The 17,608-nt window shown below is 50.3% G+C and overlaps 2 protein-coding genes across 2 annotated transcripts; one reads left to right on the top strand and one right to left on the bottom strand.

Annotated features, from left to right (window-relative positions):
* Positions 1–3,875: 3,875 nt before the first annotated feature.
* EMC8 (ER membrane protein complex subunit 8) lies at positions 3,876–11,229 on the bottom strand. Its single transcript, XM_085071411.1, has 5 exons — positions 10,986–11,229; positions 7,063–7,139; positions 5,551–5,620; positions 4,972–5,066; positions 3,876–4,715 (listed from the first exon to the last, which is right to left on the bottom strand). The coding sequence occupies exons 1-5, from the start codon at positions 11,181–11,183 to the stop codon at positions 4,556–4,558; spliced, it is 600 nt and encodes a 199-aa protein (XP_084927537.1). The 5' UTR covers positions 11,184–11,229; the 3' UTR covers positions 3,876–4,555.
* Positions 11,230–13,459: 2,230 nt separating this feature from the next.
* On the top strand, positions 13,460–17,541 carry COX4I1 (cytochrome c oxidase subunit 4I1). Its single transcript, XM_085071418.1, has 5 exons — positions 13,460–13,586; positions 14,288–14,367; positions 14,877–15,044; positions 16,338–16,469; positions 17,275–17,541. Exons 2-5 carry the CDS (start codon positions 14,289–14,291, stop codon positions 17,409–17,411), a joined length of 516 nt encoding a protein of 171 aa, XP_084927544.1. The 5' UTR covers positions 13,460–13,586; position 14,288; the 3' UTR covers positions 17,412–17,541.
* Positions 17,542–17,608: the final 67 nt, after the last annotated feature.

Below are 17,608 nucleotides of genomic sequence, written 5' to 3' on the forward strand. Positions count from 1 at the left end.
CGGGGTCCTGCCTGGCGCTTGCTGGAGCTGGAAGTGGCAACCGGTGTTGGGAGGGGGAGAGAAACTCCCTGCCAGGGATCAGCAGTTCTCCGGGGCTGGCGAGAGGTAGCGGAGGGGATGCCAGGCGTGGGGAGGGAGGAGGATGTCACGAGGAGGCAGCTGAAGATGCAGGCTGCGGGGAAACTGGAGCAGCTCCAGCGTTCCCCAAGCTCGGGCTCTTGGCAGGACCGGCGGAGTGAGCAAGCGGCAGGAACCGCGTGGGCAGGAAGCGTCCCCGGAGAAAATCCACCGGGATGAGGGGTTGGGAACAGAGCGGGGAGCGAGCACGTACCTGAGGCACAGACCCAGGGCGTGCCGGGCTCTCCTGCATCCAGAACAAACCATGGATCCAGCCGGGAAGCCACGGCCGGGAATTGGCTCAGGGAGCTGGCCACGGCTGCCGCGCTTCCCGGCTCGCTGAGCTGCAGGTTAATCTGGGCCCGGCTTTCCCTTTTATCCCCTGCTACAACCTCGAGAGAGTTGTTTTTTTTCAATTAGGCCCATCTTTTAAGCTCCGGGGCGCATTTCTAGGAAGGGCTGCGCCGTTTCCCCGGGCCGCGGCGGGCTGGCTGTGCGCAGAGCGGGCCATGCCTGGCACGGATCCTGCCCGCATCCAGCTCGAGTGCTGCAGCCAGGGCTGCCTGGAAGCGCTCACCGAGTGACCCCTCAGCCCCAGCCCACCTACCGGGTGGTTTTAAGAGCAGAATTCCCTGCTTCCCTCATCCCAGCTCCGGCAGTCCCCCTCTGCCAGCCCCCCGGCTCCGTCCTCTCCGAATCCTCCTCTGCCGCCTTCCACGGGAAAGCAAAAGGAAGGGATGCAGCTGGGGTGTACTTTCGGAGGAGAAGGCTGGGTGAAAATGTGGTCTAAAAGCGACAGGGAGAAAAAATAAAAGGGAAATCGATAAAGTCCTCGGCGGATCCTTGGGCACACAGCGCTGCCGGCTGCGGGAGGGCTGGGCAGGGAGCTGGGGGAGGCAAGGAGGGGGTTTGGAGCAGAATTGGGATGTGGTGAATCGGGATGAGGTGCTGAACTCTAGCTGGGAATAGCAGAGCCCGGGCAGGATGGGAATGGAGCAGCTTTGACCAGCCCAACAGTGACCAGCTCGTGTGGGTGCTCTAGCTCAGCTCCAGGAGCTGAATTCCACCCCAACGAGAAGCAGAGCTCACCAATCGAGCACATTTCCCCTCGAGGCCATTTTCCAAGCTGCACTCAACCGCGAGCCCACCCCGCTAACAGCCTCCTCCATTAGCATTAGCCTCGCTCTCCCGTGGCGCTGCCCTCCTCCAGCAGCATCTCCAGACGCTTCCCAGATCGCGGAGTGCAGCGATTAGGCCTGGAGCCAGCGAGCAGAGAGACCCGGGATTGCTTCCTGCATTTGTCACTGTCACCTCGCTTCGCCTGCCACTCGCAGGAGGAATTCTTGGGGGCAGGGAGCTGCCTCTCACGGCTGGGGTGGGCTCTGCACATCTGTCTGCTGCTGGCTCCAGCTGTGCCAGGTGAACTCTGAACTGCTCACCTGCTCCCGAATCCACATCAGCTCCAGGAGCAGGAGTTACATCTCTGCTCGCTCTCCTAGGGGAGGGAACATCCCATGAGCAGATGGGGAGAGGGAAAATGCCAGCAGCAGGCTGCTTTGCTTGCTGGATGGGGAAAAACTTCCACAAATCCTCATATACACACAGAGTGATGAGCTCAGGGAGAAAATGGCACCTGGGATTCCCTGGGAACAGGTACTCCATGGCTCCTGTCAGCCATCTGTTCATGGGGATGTTTGTCACTGTTTCGAAAAATCGGGTTGAGTGGGAGAAAAAGAATTCTACAAGGCTGGGAGAGCTGGGGGTGTTCACCTGGAGAAGGGAAGGATAAAGAGAGACCTCAGGGCCTCTTCCAGGGCCTAAAGGAGCTCCAGAACAGCTGGAGAGGGACTGGAGAGTTTCCAAGGCCAGGCTGGACAGGGCTTGGAGCATCCTGGGACAGTGGAATGTGTCCCTGCCATGGCAGGAGTGGAATGACATGATCTTTAAGGTCCCTCCCAACCCAGACCATTGAGGGATTCCAAGTGCTTCAGCTCGTGTGGATGAGCTAGAGCTGGCAGTTAAAACACCTGGTCAGGCAAATGCCAAATCTCCAAATTTTGGTGGATAGAGAGAAAAAAGATCAATCCTGCACGTCATTAATTGCTAACAAACCAACAAAGAGCAAGGCACCCATTCCCAGCGCTGTCATCCCAGCTCTCATGACGACTCCAGCAAGAGATGCCTTCCCCAAGATTTCCTCCCCCTGAAGTTTAAAAAGGAATTACCTTGAATTCCTGCGCTGAATCCAACGGATCAAGCAGCCAGGAAAGCAGCATTTGCTCCGGGCACATCAGCAGGAAAGGGGAACACAGCCTTCCCTGAGCCCTGCAGCTTCCTCATTCTTTCAGGAGAGCCACGGTGGCTGCCAGGATTTATGGAATTGCTGCTTTTGTCCAGCCTTCAATGCAAATAGGCCAGGGGAGATAAGATCTGCAGCTCTTGTCCTCTTCCCTTAAAGCCAGCCTGGGCTTCTGCTGGTGGCAAAAAATCCTCATTTGAAAGCACAGGGAAGATAAAAAAGGGGAAGACAAAGCACTGAAAGTGTGTCCCGAGTTAGTCACAGGGAATATTCCAGCAGGTTACACACTGAGGAGACACTTTGCCGTACAGGGGGAGCAGGATTAGCCTGAATTTGCATATGATCAAAGCTCGATTATGAGAATCTGCTACAAAGAACAAGAAACACTCTTCCTGTGGCTCAGGAGACACAGTAGCTCTTTCTGACAACCCCTCACAAGGAATCTCGCTAAGATAACAATTTGCCTCTGGAACAACGCCTTGGATTTCACTGGGTGTTTGTACAAAGTCCTCCTCCTGCAGCCTGGGTGCTCCCAGGATACCTTTTCCTCCAGAAGTGGAGTGGAGCAGCCACTGGAATGTGTTATCTCGCTGTTTTTGGGAGCGAAGTGCATGTTTTCAGTCAACAAGTGAAAACACTTCCCTGTCCTGCAGGCCTGACTCAGCCTAGGGAAGGTTCTTGACTCGGTGCCAAACTCTTTGTAATCACACCTCACTCCAGCACAGCAGGGAGGTAAAAAACAAATCGGCCAAACCTTCCTCTCCTCACCTCGTGCCCTTGTGGAATCTGGCCTGGAGGGAACTCCACAGCCTGGAGTCCTATTCCCTGCTGGAAATGGGATTTTAGCCTTAATCCATCCCTCTCCAAGACCAGGAGTAAAAATTGGGCTGATTGAATCAAGAGGTTTTGACAATCCCAATTTCTGTGTTTTCAAACAAGGCCAGGTTGGATGGGGTTTGGAACAACCCATGGAATGAGATGATCTCCAAGCCCCTTCCAACCCAAACTTTGCTGTGATTTTGACACTAAGATTGGGGACAGGCGGATTGTTTTGCGGATATTTGGATCTTCCTTGCAAAAACATTTCTGGGCAGGAAGAGAAGGAAATCTGGAGGGATTGTTGCAGGTTGAGGCTGTGTTTAACTACAGTTGGGCAAACAAGCACGAGGAGTGAGGCAACAAGGGTTTACAAAGAGCTCTTCTAGTCTGGTACAAAAGCTTCATTGTCCAGGAAACTTCTCCTTGGATATAAATATTAATGGGAAAGACAAGGCAAGCTGAACCAAACTGTACCCAGGCTCCCTGATTCCATGCACTTGGATGCCTTTAACTCAGAGGGATATATTTTGGACCTCCTTAAATGGATACCACGTGGAAAATGAGATTTGCTGATTAACCCACCCCCCAGAATGCATGAAATTAGTAAAGTATTGCACTACTGTAGACTCAAACTCAGCAGTGTGCTTCCAGTCCTTTTTATAAATCATTTACTTTGGGTTTAACACATTCAAGCAGTAACTGTGCTTGCCAAGCCCACGGAGAGCAGGAATCACCAGATTATTTGGGAATACTGCTTTAAAAGACTCTCTGTAGCTGTGTCATGCTAAAGCACTGCAAAACAGGTGACACATGAGCATGGAACATCCTCAGCAGTTTGAATTTTACTGTGCCAAGAGAGTTACAATTCCAACCCAGGCCAGGAGAAACCATTCACCTCCCATGTTATCTATTTGCCCTTAAAATCTCTCATCATCTGAGGACAGGATTGATTTTTTTTGGAAAGGTATTTCCATAAATCGTTAAAAAGTAACCTCCCTAAAGATTAGAAAAGCTGAAGTCAAAACTTTGGAACAGGAACAGTGGGGGCCAAGCAGAAGCAGTTCTGGTTTCCAAGGAATAGCAACATTCACTACAAGTGGGATGGTGTCCACGAGGACAGCTGGAAGTGACAGCTGGCAGCTCTTCCAGGGGATGTCACCACCGACACAGCACCGTGCCACGGGACAGGCCACTCCTCTTTAATCAGTCAGCTTTCCACACCAGGTACTGAATATTAACTCTATTTACATTCAAAAATAGCACTTTTTCTCTCTTCAGTACAGAGTGGGAATGCCCATGGATTAGTCAGGAGGATCCCTCCTAGCACAGGTGCAGCACAGCTTTGTTGATCTCCGGGTTTGTCCAGTCGTTCCGGATGTCGTCCAGGTGATTATCGAAATCCACCAGAGTCTCGTAGGATTTGCTGTCCAACAGGGATGCAGCGATCCTCTGGGCCTCAGTCCAATCTTCACAGAAGTCACTAGGATGGGAAAGAACCAGGAATAAATAGGAATCACCAAAAAAACTCTGGGATATTAACCCACAGTGCAGTGTGGACACGGTGGGAATACCATGGCCTGCCTGTAGGAACCAACTGTTCCTCTCACTGAAAGAAACAGCTTTAAAATCCCTGCCAGCTACACCCACAGGGTCACTCAGCCACAAAGTTTTGCCCTCATGTAGAAAACCTCTTTTTCCCCACTCCCCAACCCCCAGTAAACTCCCAGTTTACTCACACGTGTGGGTCCTTGCACCTCCACTTGTTCTCGTGCAGCTCGTACACGTGGATTGCAGGCTCCACACACTCCATGGTGAACTTGGTGTTGTCAACCTGGGGTGGGAAACACAAACACCACCTCAGGCTCCTCCTCAGCAGCCCAGGAGATGAAATAAACCCCAAATCAGTTGGTAAAACCAGGGCATTTTACACCCATCTATTGTTCTACCCTCAGTCAAATTTAAGGTGCCAATGTCTTTCACCACAGCAGTGAGGAGGCAAAGCCCCACTGGTGACATTAAAAACAAGAATTTAGGTTGCCCAAGGGGGTTGGAGCCAGAAATTGGGGGGCTGGAGCCAGAAATTGCTGCCTGAACACCCAGAGAAGGCCTCCAGTCCCTCTGAGGTAGCAGAGAGCTCACCACAGTCTCTCTGTGGATTTACTTTGTACCATACTGCTCACTGCAGCTCTTCCCCAGAGCATTCTGGAGGGGAAGAGAAACTGAATGAATGAATTCCTCATTGTAGGACCCAGAGAACAGCATTTCCCTGGTCCAACAGCAGAACATGAAGGGGTGAGGGGAAGGAAGTTCTTTACCATGATGAGCGCCGTGTCCGTAAATCCCTCGGCAATCCGGGAGGCAACTTTCTCTGCGACCTGGTTTGGGCTGGAGCAGAAGGGAAAAGGAACTGAGTGATGGGAGGCACAGAGCTGCAGCTGAGAGCAGCAGGAAATGAGCTCAGGGAGATGTGAGAGTGGCTCTGGGTGATGGAGAACAGGAAGGAGATAAGGAGCTGATGGCACAGCTGATAGGAAGCTCTGCAGCACCCAACCTGCAGCTCAGCTGGGTTTAGGAAATGGTTTTGGGATGACATGGAATCAACATTTTGTGGCCTCCTATCTTCTCCCCCCCAGACCAAAGACTCTGCCCTGGCAGGCATTTGAAAGAGAAACTGAGTTTTTTCCCCTGGTTTGCACTTGAAATGTGTCCAGTTTCTCTACCAAAATCAGATAACCTTGAAAACCTTTACCACATTTCAAAGGTGACAATCTCTGTGTGGTGCCAGTTATCCTCAGAAATTAAACGGAAATTTAAAAAAAAACTATCAAGCCTGTGATATTCTTTCAAACCTCAAAGAGAACAAACTGTATCTTCTCCTTAAAAATGTGTCCAGCAGATTTATTTCCTTTGTGAGGAAAGGACAAATAATGCCTTTATCCCTGTTAGATACCTTAGAAGTAACAAGTGTTACTTTAAAAACTGAGTCTGAATACACATTAACAAATAACTGGAATGAGATCATCATGGAATGATTTGGGTTGGGAGAGACCTTGAAGATCCTCTCATTCCAGCCTCATCCATGGGACACCTTTCACTATCCCAGGTTGTTCCAAGCCTCATCCAACCTTGGAAACTTCCAGGGAATGTGGCACAATAGTTTAAATAAATTGGTTTTATTCTCATTAGTCCCAATCCTGAATTTGTCCAATAGATAGAGGGGAAAACAGAGAATACACAGATCTAAAATTTAACTGTGGCTCCACAGGAAGGTCCCTTAGTGCTTAGTGAGTAATCTGAGTCAGCCAGCAGGGAAAAAAAAATGACTAATCCTGAGGCAAAGAAGTGATAAGTGAGAGATATCACTGCTTGACTGACATCAGCTTCCACCTCAAAAGCATCCCTTTACCACGTAGAAAAACGCTCTGAAAAAAACCTCAAGAGATAATTAAGAAATTTAGAAAGAATTAGGTCACTCCTGACTTTCCATAAGACCCTGGGAGTCGTCAGCCTTTACAAGATCCATACTGCACGAGCAAACACTCCGCAGATTTTGGCTTTTTCCCTGACAACTGCAATTAAAAGTGGCTGGCACCCGTTCAAAGAGTGGCCTTTTATAGCAGCCACGGGAGAGGAAGGGATTCTGGAAAGCCTGGACTTTCTGCACCTGACCAAAAGGCCACATCCCGCAGCCCCACGGAGACAATGTGGAAGCAGCTGACAGTTGTCAGAGCGAATCAACACGCCTGATTTATGGGGATGATTGCTGCTGGCAGAGTCCAAAGTACAGCCGAAAAGAGCAAACAGAAGGAAATATTGGCCCAACACACCTGGCATCTTTCACGCGTTCGTTCGCCTGGTAATATCCAGCTATCACGTAGCTGTTCTCCTTGCACCAGGAGTCAATCTGGAAAAGCAATGGGAACAATAAATCCTTGGGGGGGGAAAGAAAAAAAAAATAAAAACCCCAAACAAAGCATTTTAGGATTAAGGAAATCTCATGGCTGTGCTGTAAGAAAGCCAGTGTTGTTACATCTCTGCTGCTTGGTACTTTAAATAAATCCATATTTGTGTCTGTTGGGTGGATTGAGCTGGGATGGAGAAACCCAATGGAGCATTTGGAGGATGATGGGAAACGTTAACCAAATGGAGCAAAAGAGCAAGGAGTTGTCTGAGTCACAGCCTGGCCTAAATTCGAGTGGCAGGACAATTAAACACTGCCTGGAGAGGGTTTGGGTCTCACCCACCAGTGATTGGGACAATTTTCTGTCAGTGTTCACCTGACAGGAGACTTTAGAGAATCTTCTCCTCTTGGGTGTGTGGCTGCTCTGCCCTTGCAGAAAGATTTGATTTCTAGGTTCAGATGTAACCATTTTGGGCCTTCATCAGAAAATAAAGCTTGAGGTGAAAGGTAAACGTGAGGCAGAAGTTTGTCCCATTTACCAGCTTTTCAAATTCTTTTCCTTTGAGAGCACTTCCTTATTTAAGATCTCTATGTAAATGCTTAAACATATGTATTTTTTGCATATAATTTACACAACTTTTGATTCACACAAGTGCAAAACTCAGGTAGTTTTGCTGGTTGTTGTTTTTTAATTAATTGAATTTTAACACCGCCGTTCTTTCTGCTTTAAACTGGATCTGAATTCCTCCTGCTGAGCCTGTCTTTGAAAATATCTATCTATATATATGATATCTATATATATCTAAACATATATATATAGATATGATGTTTTTCCATAGAATTGAGAGTATCAAGTCAGCAAAATGCAAAGCTCTGGAAGACAGAAGGGGAGAAAGCAGCTCGAATTTTCCTTTTCAGTCCCTAGAGAGCACGGCCTCAAAAAACCCCTCCCAGCTCTATTAAAAAGGACTCCAAAAATACATCAGCCGCTGACCTGTCACATCCTGCAAGTCAAATCAATCTCATTTTCAGCAATAATGATAGTATTAGACTGCAGAACCAACCAAACAAAACAGCCACGTGAGTAATCCAAGGGATGACATGGATTTCAAGTGATAAAATAAAAAAAGCTGTGCAGCCCTGCTCGAGCTGCTGTTTCAATTTCAAACCCATTTGGAGGGCTTAGGACTCTGGTTTTAATTGTTAGTGGCTTGAAAGCTTGGCATTAGAGCCAGCAGCTCAGACAGTAAAATTAATAATAATAATAATATAATAATAATTTAAAAATAAGTCCATCAATTTAAAAAATGAAAAAACCTCAAACCTAAATCCATTTTTGTTCTGTACCAAAAATTGCTTCGGGAAGAAACAAGAGAATGATTTTAAGTTCTCACTTTTCTAACTGGTCATTGAAAATTGCTTCTGCCTAAAAAAAAATGAAGAAGAAAAAGGGGAAAAATAATCTGGTTTGGGAAAAAAAGCTGTTTCCAGCTGTAATTTCCAAGCACAGCACTGTCACCACAGGTATCCTACAGCAATTAGCTCCTGGTATTTTTAGTCACATCCAGCTCTGCCAAAGGAAAAATCCAAAGTGGCTTTGCTTTGTTGCAGCCACCAAAGGGGGTGCCTGGAGGTCTGGAAAACCCTGGGAAGAGGAGGAGGAGGAAAAAAAAAGGAGGAGGAGGAGGAGCTGAGTGCTGTTCCAGAGGGGAATCAGGCGTGGGAAGGAGAGGGAAGTGCTCCTTGGTTTCTCCTTTTTCGAGCTGTGGTTGTAAAACCACATCAATTAGCCGAGAAATTCGGAGGCTCAAGTGAAACTTAATTCGCTTTTTCTTAATGACTCTGCCTTTGAAAGGGATTTCAAAGTGCAAATTAAACGCAGCAGCTTCTGCTCTGCCCTCCGGAGCGACAAGCCTCAGGGAATCAGAGGATCCTGGAATATCCTGAGCTGGGAGAGACGCTGAAGGGAATCAGTGCAACTCCTGGCTCTGCACAGACACCCCAAAATCCCACCCTGGGGGTGCCAAACGCTCCTGGAGCTCTGGCAGCCTTGGGAATGTGAGCATTCCTTGGGGAATTCAGTGCCTGACCACCCTCTGGGGGAAGAACCTTTCCCAATGTTCCACCCAAACCTCCCCTGGCACAGCTCCACCTTCGGTTGTTTGTTTGGGGTTTGTTGAGTCCTTGCACCCCTGCAAGTTTTGGAGAAAAAAACCTAAAATTTGGGGGTGCCTCCTTCATTTCCAGATTAAATTTGGAGTTTTCTCCTCCCATTTCATGCCCTGGGATGACTCAGGGCAGGGAGGAGGAGGAGGTGAAACTCATGGGGTTGGTTCTAAAACTTCTCCCACAGTGCCACCCTCCACCGAGAGAATCAAGAATTCACCAGCAAGAATTGAACTGGAAAAGAACCAGATCCCATTAAATCCCACCAGAGCTGGGAAATCCTTCAGACACGAAGCTGCTTGGCTACAAAAATGGAGTTTAACCACCCTGATCTCCCTGATTTATTCAGGATCCACACGTCACGTTGTACAGAAGATGGGGAATCACCTCCTTTCAAGCCTTTCCACGGGAAAATCCAATTTTCACAGCTGCTCTGACAGGATTTATTGACACCTTTGCCTTTGTTTAAACCCAGAACAGCAGCCAAAGGCCCTGAGCTCTTGTAAAATTCTGTGTTTTAAAGGATCACAGGAGCGGCTGTGAACCACACAGAGCTGTAGCAAATCCTAATTAATGTGGGAAACACTAGAAACTTCCAATCTTTACCTGTTTGCACAAAAACTGAGAGTAAATAAATAAAATTCTGCCACTGCTTTGCCTCCAGGATAATTTTCTCCCTGCAGATGTTGCAAGAAACAGGATTTATTTCCTAAAAATCTCATCCTGCTGCAAGATCTACACTAAGAAGCTGCACTGAAGGCCTAAAGTTTGCCAAAGTTCACTGCCACAAACCCTGTGGAAAGACATTTAATGGCAATTTAATGAAAACACACAGTGCTCTGCTACTCCTACAGTGCTGTAAATATGTTTAAATTATCTATTTTGTGTGTTCCATGGCAAAACCAAATGGTCAGAGCTCAGGCTCAGGTCTTGTCTCTGTACCTCTGCCTGCATTTCACCATTTCCAGGCTTCTCAAAGATGTCAACATTCCCATGGCATCATGGAGAAAACAGGAATTTATTTACAAACAACTGAAATTTATTTACAAATGAAACCTTTTATGGATGAATAAGAATGGAGGAAACATTAAAGCCAAGGAGGCTGGAGGAACCAGAAATCAGTTATTTTTAATGATATCAAAAAGGGACGGATTTTCCTTTGCTCATAATCATATAAACATGGAATCAGGGAATGGTTTGGGTTGGAGAGGACTTTAAAAATCATCTTGTGAAAGGGACACCTTCCACTGTCCCAGGTTGCTCCAAGCCCTGTCCAGCCTGGCTTTGGACACTGCCAGGGATCCAGGGGCATCACAGCTTCTCTGGGAATTCCATCCCAGGGCCTGCCCACCCTCACAGGGAACAATTCCTTCCCAATATCCCATCCATCCCTGCCCTCTGGCAGTGGGAAGCCATTCCCTGTGTCCTGTCCCTCCATCCCTTGTCCCCAGTCCCTCTCCAGCTCTCCTGCAGCTCCTTTAGGCCCTGGCAGGAGCTCTGAGCTCTCCCTGGAGTGTCTCTTCTCCAGCTGAACACCCCAGCTCTCCCAGCCTGGCTCCCAGCACAGTTTTCCACCCCTGGATCACCTCCCTGCGCACTCCAGACCCAGCATCTCCACATCCCGCGCTGCCCACAACCCCCAGCCCTGCCACCAGCTCCGCCAGCCCCGCGGCAGCGCCTCACCAGGGTCAGGGCCACCTCCAGCATGGGAGCGAGCGCCAGCGTGCCGTGGAAGAGCGGGATGCAATCCACGAACAGCGCGGGCTGCGGCGGCCGCGGCGCCGGCGGCCGCTCCGCCACCAGCAGCCCGTTGACGGCGCAGTGCGGGTACTTGGCGCCGTGCAGGACCATCTTGCAGTAAGCCTGGGTGGTTAGCTTCATGGTGTCCCGCTGCGGTGCCGGTCAGGCCCGTTCCAGGCCCGTTCCAGGCCCGTTCCAGGCCCGTTCCCGTTCCCGGCTCGGCACCGCCGCCGCTCCCGCCCGCCGCCAAGCGCCGCCGCCTGCCGGGAAGCGCCGCCAAGCGCGGCCGGCTTTGCGACAGAGATTTTGGGCGGGTTTGGGGTGTGAGGGGAGCAGGAGGATCCGGATGGGATCTGTGGGGTGTGAGGAGGGAAGGGCAGGAAGATCCGGATGGAATGTGTGAGGAGAGCAGGAGGATCCGGATGGAGTGTTGGGTGTGAGGGGAGCAGGAGGATCCGGATGGAGTCTGTGGGGAGAGCAGGAGGAGCCGGATGGAGTGTGTGGGGTTTGAGGGGAGCAGAAGGATCCGGATGGAATGTTTGAGGTGTGAGGAGAGCAGGAGGATCCGGATGGATTGTTGGGTGTGAGGAGAGCAGGAGGATCCGGATGGAGTCTGTGGGGTTTGAGGGGAGCAGGAGGATCCGGATGGGATCTGTGGGGAAAGCAGGAGGATTCGGATGGATTGTTTGGTGTGAGGGGAGCAGGAGGATCCGGATGGGATCTGTGAGGGGAGCAGGAGGATCCGGATGGAGTCTGTGGGGTGTAGCTAGCACAGGTCTTTTCCGTGAGAACATCTTCTTGTGTTTTATTAACAAAGATAAAGTTTGGATGTTTTTAAAACAGTGTCTCGAGATTTGGACAGTTCAGGCCTGGCCAGTCAGGCCTAGGGGAAAGTTTCTAACTGACCAATCCTAGGTGACCTCTGAAAAGTCTAAATATATATTGAAATCAAAATAATAAAGTCTCTCTCTTTCTTATCACACTGAAAACTCAAGTCTCTTTCTCTGCTAGCAGCTCAACAGTGACAGTGGGGTGTGAGGAGAGCAGGAGGATCCAGATGGGATCTGTGAGGGGAGCAGGAGGATCCGGATGGAGTGTGTGGGGAAAGCAGGAGGATTCGGATGGATTGTGGGGTGTGTGAGGGAAGGGCAGCAGGGAGAACTGCTGGTTTTGGGGTTTAGGTCACGACAGCCACATGGAGTGAAGGATCCATCCCTCACATCACAGGGTGGGTGAGGTTGGAAAAGGCTTTGGGACTGTGGAGTTGGCAAAGAGCTCTGGGATGGTTAGGGTTGGAAAGGAGCTTAAAGCTCATCCCATCCACCCTGCCATGGCAGGGACACCTTCACTGTCCCAGGCTGCTCCCAGCCCTGTCCAACCTGGCCTTGGGAATCCCAAACAACGCAGGAGAATGGCTTTCTGTATAAAGGATAACAGCCAAAATTAGTTCAGTGATGTCTCAGCCACATTTGTCCCCACATGTCACACTGATCCCTCTGGTTTTCCCATCCTCTGGTTTTCCCATCCAGCCTCAAGCTGTGCCAAGGGAGGCTCAGGTTGGACATCAGGAGGAATTTCTGCATGGAAAGGATGGTCAGGCCTTGGCAGGAGCTGCCCAGGGAGGTTTGCAGGTGTCCAAACCAGGAGGTGGCCAAGCAATGACTGGCTGTGGCACCCAGTGCTCTGAGGTTGTCACACCATCTCACAAAACCACAGAAACCCTCCAACACCATTTTAATGTCAGAGTGTCAAGGCGTTACTTTATTATCTGGCCAGGATGTTGTTCTGGCCAAGATGTACCACAGAAATCATCTCAGCCACACACAGCCTGGCTGTGCAGAGAGAATCATTCCAGGTTACATGCCTTTTACTCGATTTCTCAGATATTTTATACAGTAAAAATACATAGGAAAGCATTGGGTCAGTGTTCATTGGTCTAAAGTTGAGCAAACCCCACTATTCAGTCTCTCATTGGATTTGAATTTCTTCACCTCTGATGCTAATTAGATTCTTCATTCTTCAGTTTTTCTTATCAGCCCTTTCCAGGCCAGGATGTCTTCAGCCCTGCTGGAGGTGCTCTGGGGTAGCTGTTTGTGATAATCACTGATGTCCTGCGGATTTTCTGTTAACAGCCTTTATCTCTCTGGCTATCTTCGGGGTCACTCCCAATCTGTTGATCTGCTGGAGTCCACCAGACCTCACCTGGTAGAACAATGCCTTGAAATAAACCTAAAATTCCTTTTTTTGGGGTAAAGACAAACAGAACCTTCGACTAAAGTTATACAGAATTTTTAACCTGATCTATTCCCCAACAAGACGGCGACAAGGCGGGATTTAACAACCCTGGAGTTCTTTTCCACCCTCAACCATCCAGGGATGCTGGAAATCCGGGATAAACCTCCAGCGCCGGTCCGCCCGCTTCCCGTCATCCCCCGCGCGCGGCCGCTCCGGCCCGCCCCTCTCGCTGCTCCGCGCTCCCGGCCTGCCCCGCACTTCCGGCCGCGGCTCCTTCTGGTCCCGCCCGCGGTAGAGGACGGTCGCCAGGTCGTGAGGCCGGGACGGGCCGGGACGGGCCGGGAGGGCAGCGGGAGCGGCTGGGAAGGGCTGGGAGCGACAACGGCAGCTCCCCCGCCATCCCCGTCCGCGGCCGGGCTGGCGGGGCAGCGCGGGTTGGCGGGTTGCGGGGAAGGGCGTGAGGGGCACAGCCGCGACCCCTCCTGAGGGTCTCAGCGTGTCCGTGAGGGGTTATGTCGCCGGTGTGGCGACATGCCGGGCGGGACTGAGGTGACACTCTGGGAGGGCGAGGTCAGGGACAGGCAGCGTGTCCTGGGGGGAGCTGGAGCGGTTTTGGGGTCACCGGAGGCACTCGAGTCCCGTGCGTGTGTGGGAATCCGTTATGTGGGATCCGGGTGTGCGAGACTGCTGCAGTGACTGCGGGATGTGCTCGGGGCTCCTGCAATCTGCCCGGGAACGGTTTGTTTTGGAATTACAGCCTCCCAGAAGGGTGATTTAAATCAGGGTATGTCCTTTGCTTCGAGTGTGCGAGGCTCGCGTTAAAAACGGAGAGAAACGCTCATCCAAGTCAGCTCAGTGTGAGAATATCCCTGAAAAGCATGGAGTGATGTGCTGAGAAGGAAAAGGAAATCTTTAGGCTGTATTTTCTTTTTTTTTTTTTTAAATATAAACTCGTGGAAAATGTTCTCATTTCACCTCGGGCACTGACCTGTCGCTGCCTGTCCCTGCAGGATGTTGGCTTCCAGAGCGTTCAGCCTCGTCGGGAGGAGATCCATCTCCACCTCCCTGTGCCTCAGGGCACACGGACACGGTGGGTCAGGGGAATAAAACATGTCCTGGAGGAGAGGAGCAGGATAAAGCTGCTCTGGGAGTCTGGGTGAGGGGAGGATTGGGCTGGAGGGAGCTTTGGGAGGTGGCAGGAATCACAGTCACGGAATCATTCAGGTGGGAAAAGAGCTGCAAGGTAAAGTCTGAGCTGTGCCCAATCCCCACTTTGTCCCCAGAGCACTGAGTGCCACATCCAGGAATACCTCAGACACCTGCAGGGATGGACACTCCAAACCTCCCTGGGCAGCTCCTGCCAATCCCTGACCACCCTTTCCAGCAGAAATCCCTCCTCATGTCCAACCTAACCCTTGAAGTCCTTCCCAACCCAAACCCTTCTGTGATTCTTTCCTCACTCTATTTCAAAACCCTTCACCTGCAAGTCTCTTCCCACCTGGATTCCTGCACCTTTGGGAGCTTTTATGTCATGACCAGTGAGAGCTGTTCGCCCAGGACCCTGACAGGTGTCTCTGTGTCCCCTCTGTGTCCCCTCAGCGGGCGTGGTGAAGGCAGAGGATTACACCCACCCGCCCTACGTGGACCGGCGGGATGTCCCCCTGCCCGAGGTGGCCTTTGTCAAGGACCTCTCTGCGCAGCAGAAGGCGCTGAAGGAGAAGGAGAAGGCGTCCTGGAGTGCCCTGTCTGTGGAGGAGAAAGTGGAATGTAGGTTTTGGGGTGCTGGGTGACCTCACAGGCAGCAGCAGCACAGTTGCCATGTTCACTGTCATGGAGTGGGTTGGGTTGGAAGGGATCTTGGAGATTGTCACATTCCACTGTCCCAGGTTGCTCCAAGCTTCATCCAGCCTGCCTTGGACAATTCCAGGGCTCCAGGGGCAGGCCCAGCTTCTCTGGGAATCTGTGCCAGGGTCTCCCCACCCTCACAGGGGAGAATCTCTTCCCAATATCCATCTAAACATACTCTCAGCTCAAAGCCATTCCCCCTTGTCCTGTTCACTCCAGGCCCTTGTCAAAAGTGCTTCGACAGCTTTTTATTCCAGGCCATGCCTGGAACAGCTCTAAATCCCTGTTTTTCCCACTGTGAACAGAGGTGATCCTTGAAGGAATTTTATTATTTATGCTGGAGCTCCTTGTGTGCACAGAGGTAGAGATCCATGGTTTTAATCCCCAGGATCTTTGGTGCTGTTACAGAACATGAAATGCACCTGCTGTAGCCTCTATTCCAAACCTCAGGCTACATGCCACCATTCCTTCCTCTTCCAGAAACCAAGTCATAATAATTAGATTTATTTCTTGATGCCCAACTGCTTTCAACAAGCCAGGAAAAAAATCCCTTCAGTACAACAAGGTGCCATTGTTAGTCCAGCTGAGTGAAATGAGCCCCAAACACAAACGTGGATTTGAATGTTAATGACCACTGACCTTGGCATGAACCAAATTCCAGTGAATTAAAGCTCCCCGTGGCTGTTTGGACTTGCAAATAAAACTGCCTCATCTTTTCTAACTGCTCTCGTGGTATGAAGGGACAACCTGGTCTGGGAAGGTTTTAAAACTCTTTTAGGAACTGCTCAGATGTTCCTGAGCACTCTCCAAATCCTCTCTTGTTTTGGGTTTTAAATTCCTGTGGATTTCAGTGACATTTCAGTTTCTTTTGAGCTCGAAGCATTCTTGGTGGAATTAGTTCTGCTAGGAAGTTTTGGGGTCAATAACCACACTGGGAATTGGAGGGGAGGAAGGAAAGCTCCCATTTTTCCTTCTTTCATGTTTCTACTGCAACTTTTGCCCAACTTTTAGGATAATCTATAAAATGGAGACTAACACTGATGTGGGGTTGGAACAACTCATTGGTCTCGTTGTGGGAGAGATGCCAAACCTGATTTAACATTCATCCCCTTCTTGGCAACCTCAGGCTTTGTTCACCTCCCTCTTCAGAGCTCAGGGTCACCTGCAAATCCCAGGAAAAGTTCAAAGAGGTGATTTGATACTTTTTTTCCCCAGTGTATCGGATGAAATTCAACGAAACCTACGCAGAGATGAACAAAGGGACAAACCAGTGGAAAACCATCCTGGGGGGAGTGTTGTTCTTCCTTGGTGTCACTGGAGTCATCCTCATCTGGCAGAAGCACTTCAGTAAGTAACTCTTCCATGGAGAGCAGGATGGATGAGGTGATGCCTGGTGGGAATTCTGTGGGGTCAGGCTGGTTTGTGGAACAGCCATAATGGGGACTTTCCCAGCAGGAGCTGTTTGTTAGTCCCCAAAAAACTCCATCCTGGAGTTGTAACTTGGAGATCAGTGGGGATGTAGCATAAATCTTCAGGAAGTGACTCACAGAAAGGTGGTGGAGCTCTGGGAGGACAGGAAACGAAGGGGATTAAATGATGATACTCCTGATCCCAGAACTTCCCCTCTCTGCTGCTGGAAAGGCTTTTGCTGGCTTGGTAGTGAACATTTGGGTTTCTGCCATGCTTGGCTGCTTTCCCAGCTAAAGATCCAACCTCCAGGGAGCCTCCAGCTGCCGGGAGGCAGAGCAGCAGTTAAAGGAGCTGCTCCCTGCCTCGAGGCTCCCAAAAAAAGGAAAGCAGGAGGCTGTTATCTCAGGGATGAAGGAAACCACTAGAGAGTCCGTATGGGAATGTGGTCTGAGCTGGATGCTGCAGAGACTGAACAGATTACAGGATCACAGGCTGGTTTGGGTTGGAAGGGATCTCGAAGATAATTCCAGGGGTGGAATGGGATTATCTCCCACTATCCCATGCTGCTCCAAGCCCTTTCCAGCCAGGCCTTGGACACTGCCAGGGATGAAGCAGCCACAGCTTCTCTGTGGGGTGACTTCAGGAGGGAAAACCCTTTTATCAGTGAACCTTACCCCAAAATCCCCACCTTGCTCATTTGGCATCAGGGCACAACTCCCTAATTTCCCTTCCCGCCCTGCAGTGTACGGCCCCATCCCGCACACCTTCTCCGAGGAGTGGGTGTCAGCTCAGACCAAGAGGATGTTGGACATGAGGGTTAACCCCGTGGAGGGCATCTCAGCCCAGTGGGATTTTGACAAGAATGAATGGAAGAAATAAAAGCAACTCAGTGGAACCTGCTCTGCTTGAATATGAAATGATTCCATCACCTGTGTGTGACCTCGTTGCTTGTTGTACTGGAACACCCTCTCCACCTCCAGAAATGCTAATAAATGTCTGGTTAACTTGAGAGGTGCCTGTTCCTGGTTTCTGGGTGTGTTTGGTGGGGTGGGAGGTTGGGTTTCTGAACGAGATTT

This window comes from Lichenostomus cassidix, chromosome 11, assembly GCF_008360975.1.
Source record: "Lichenostomus cassidix isolate B80296 chromosome 11, HeHo_3.0, whole genome shotgun sequence".
NCBI lineage: Eukaryota > Metazoa > Chordata > Aves > Passeriformes > Meliphagidae > Lichenostomus > Lichenostomus cassidix.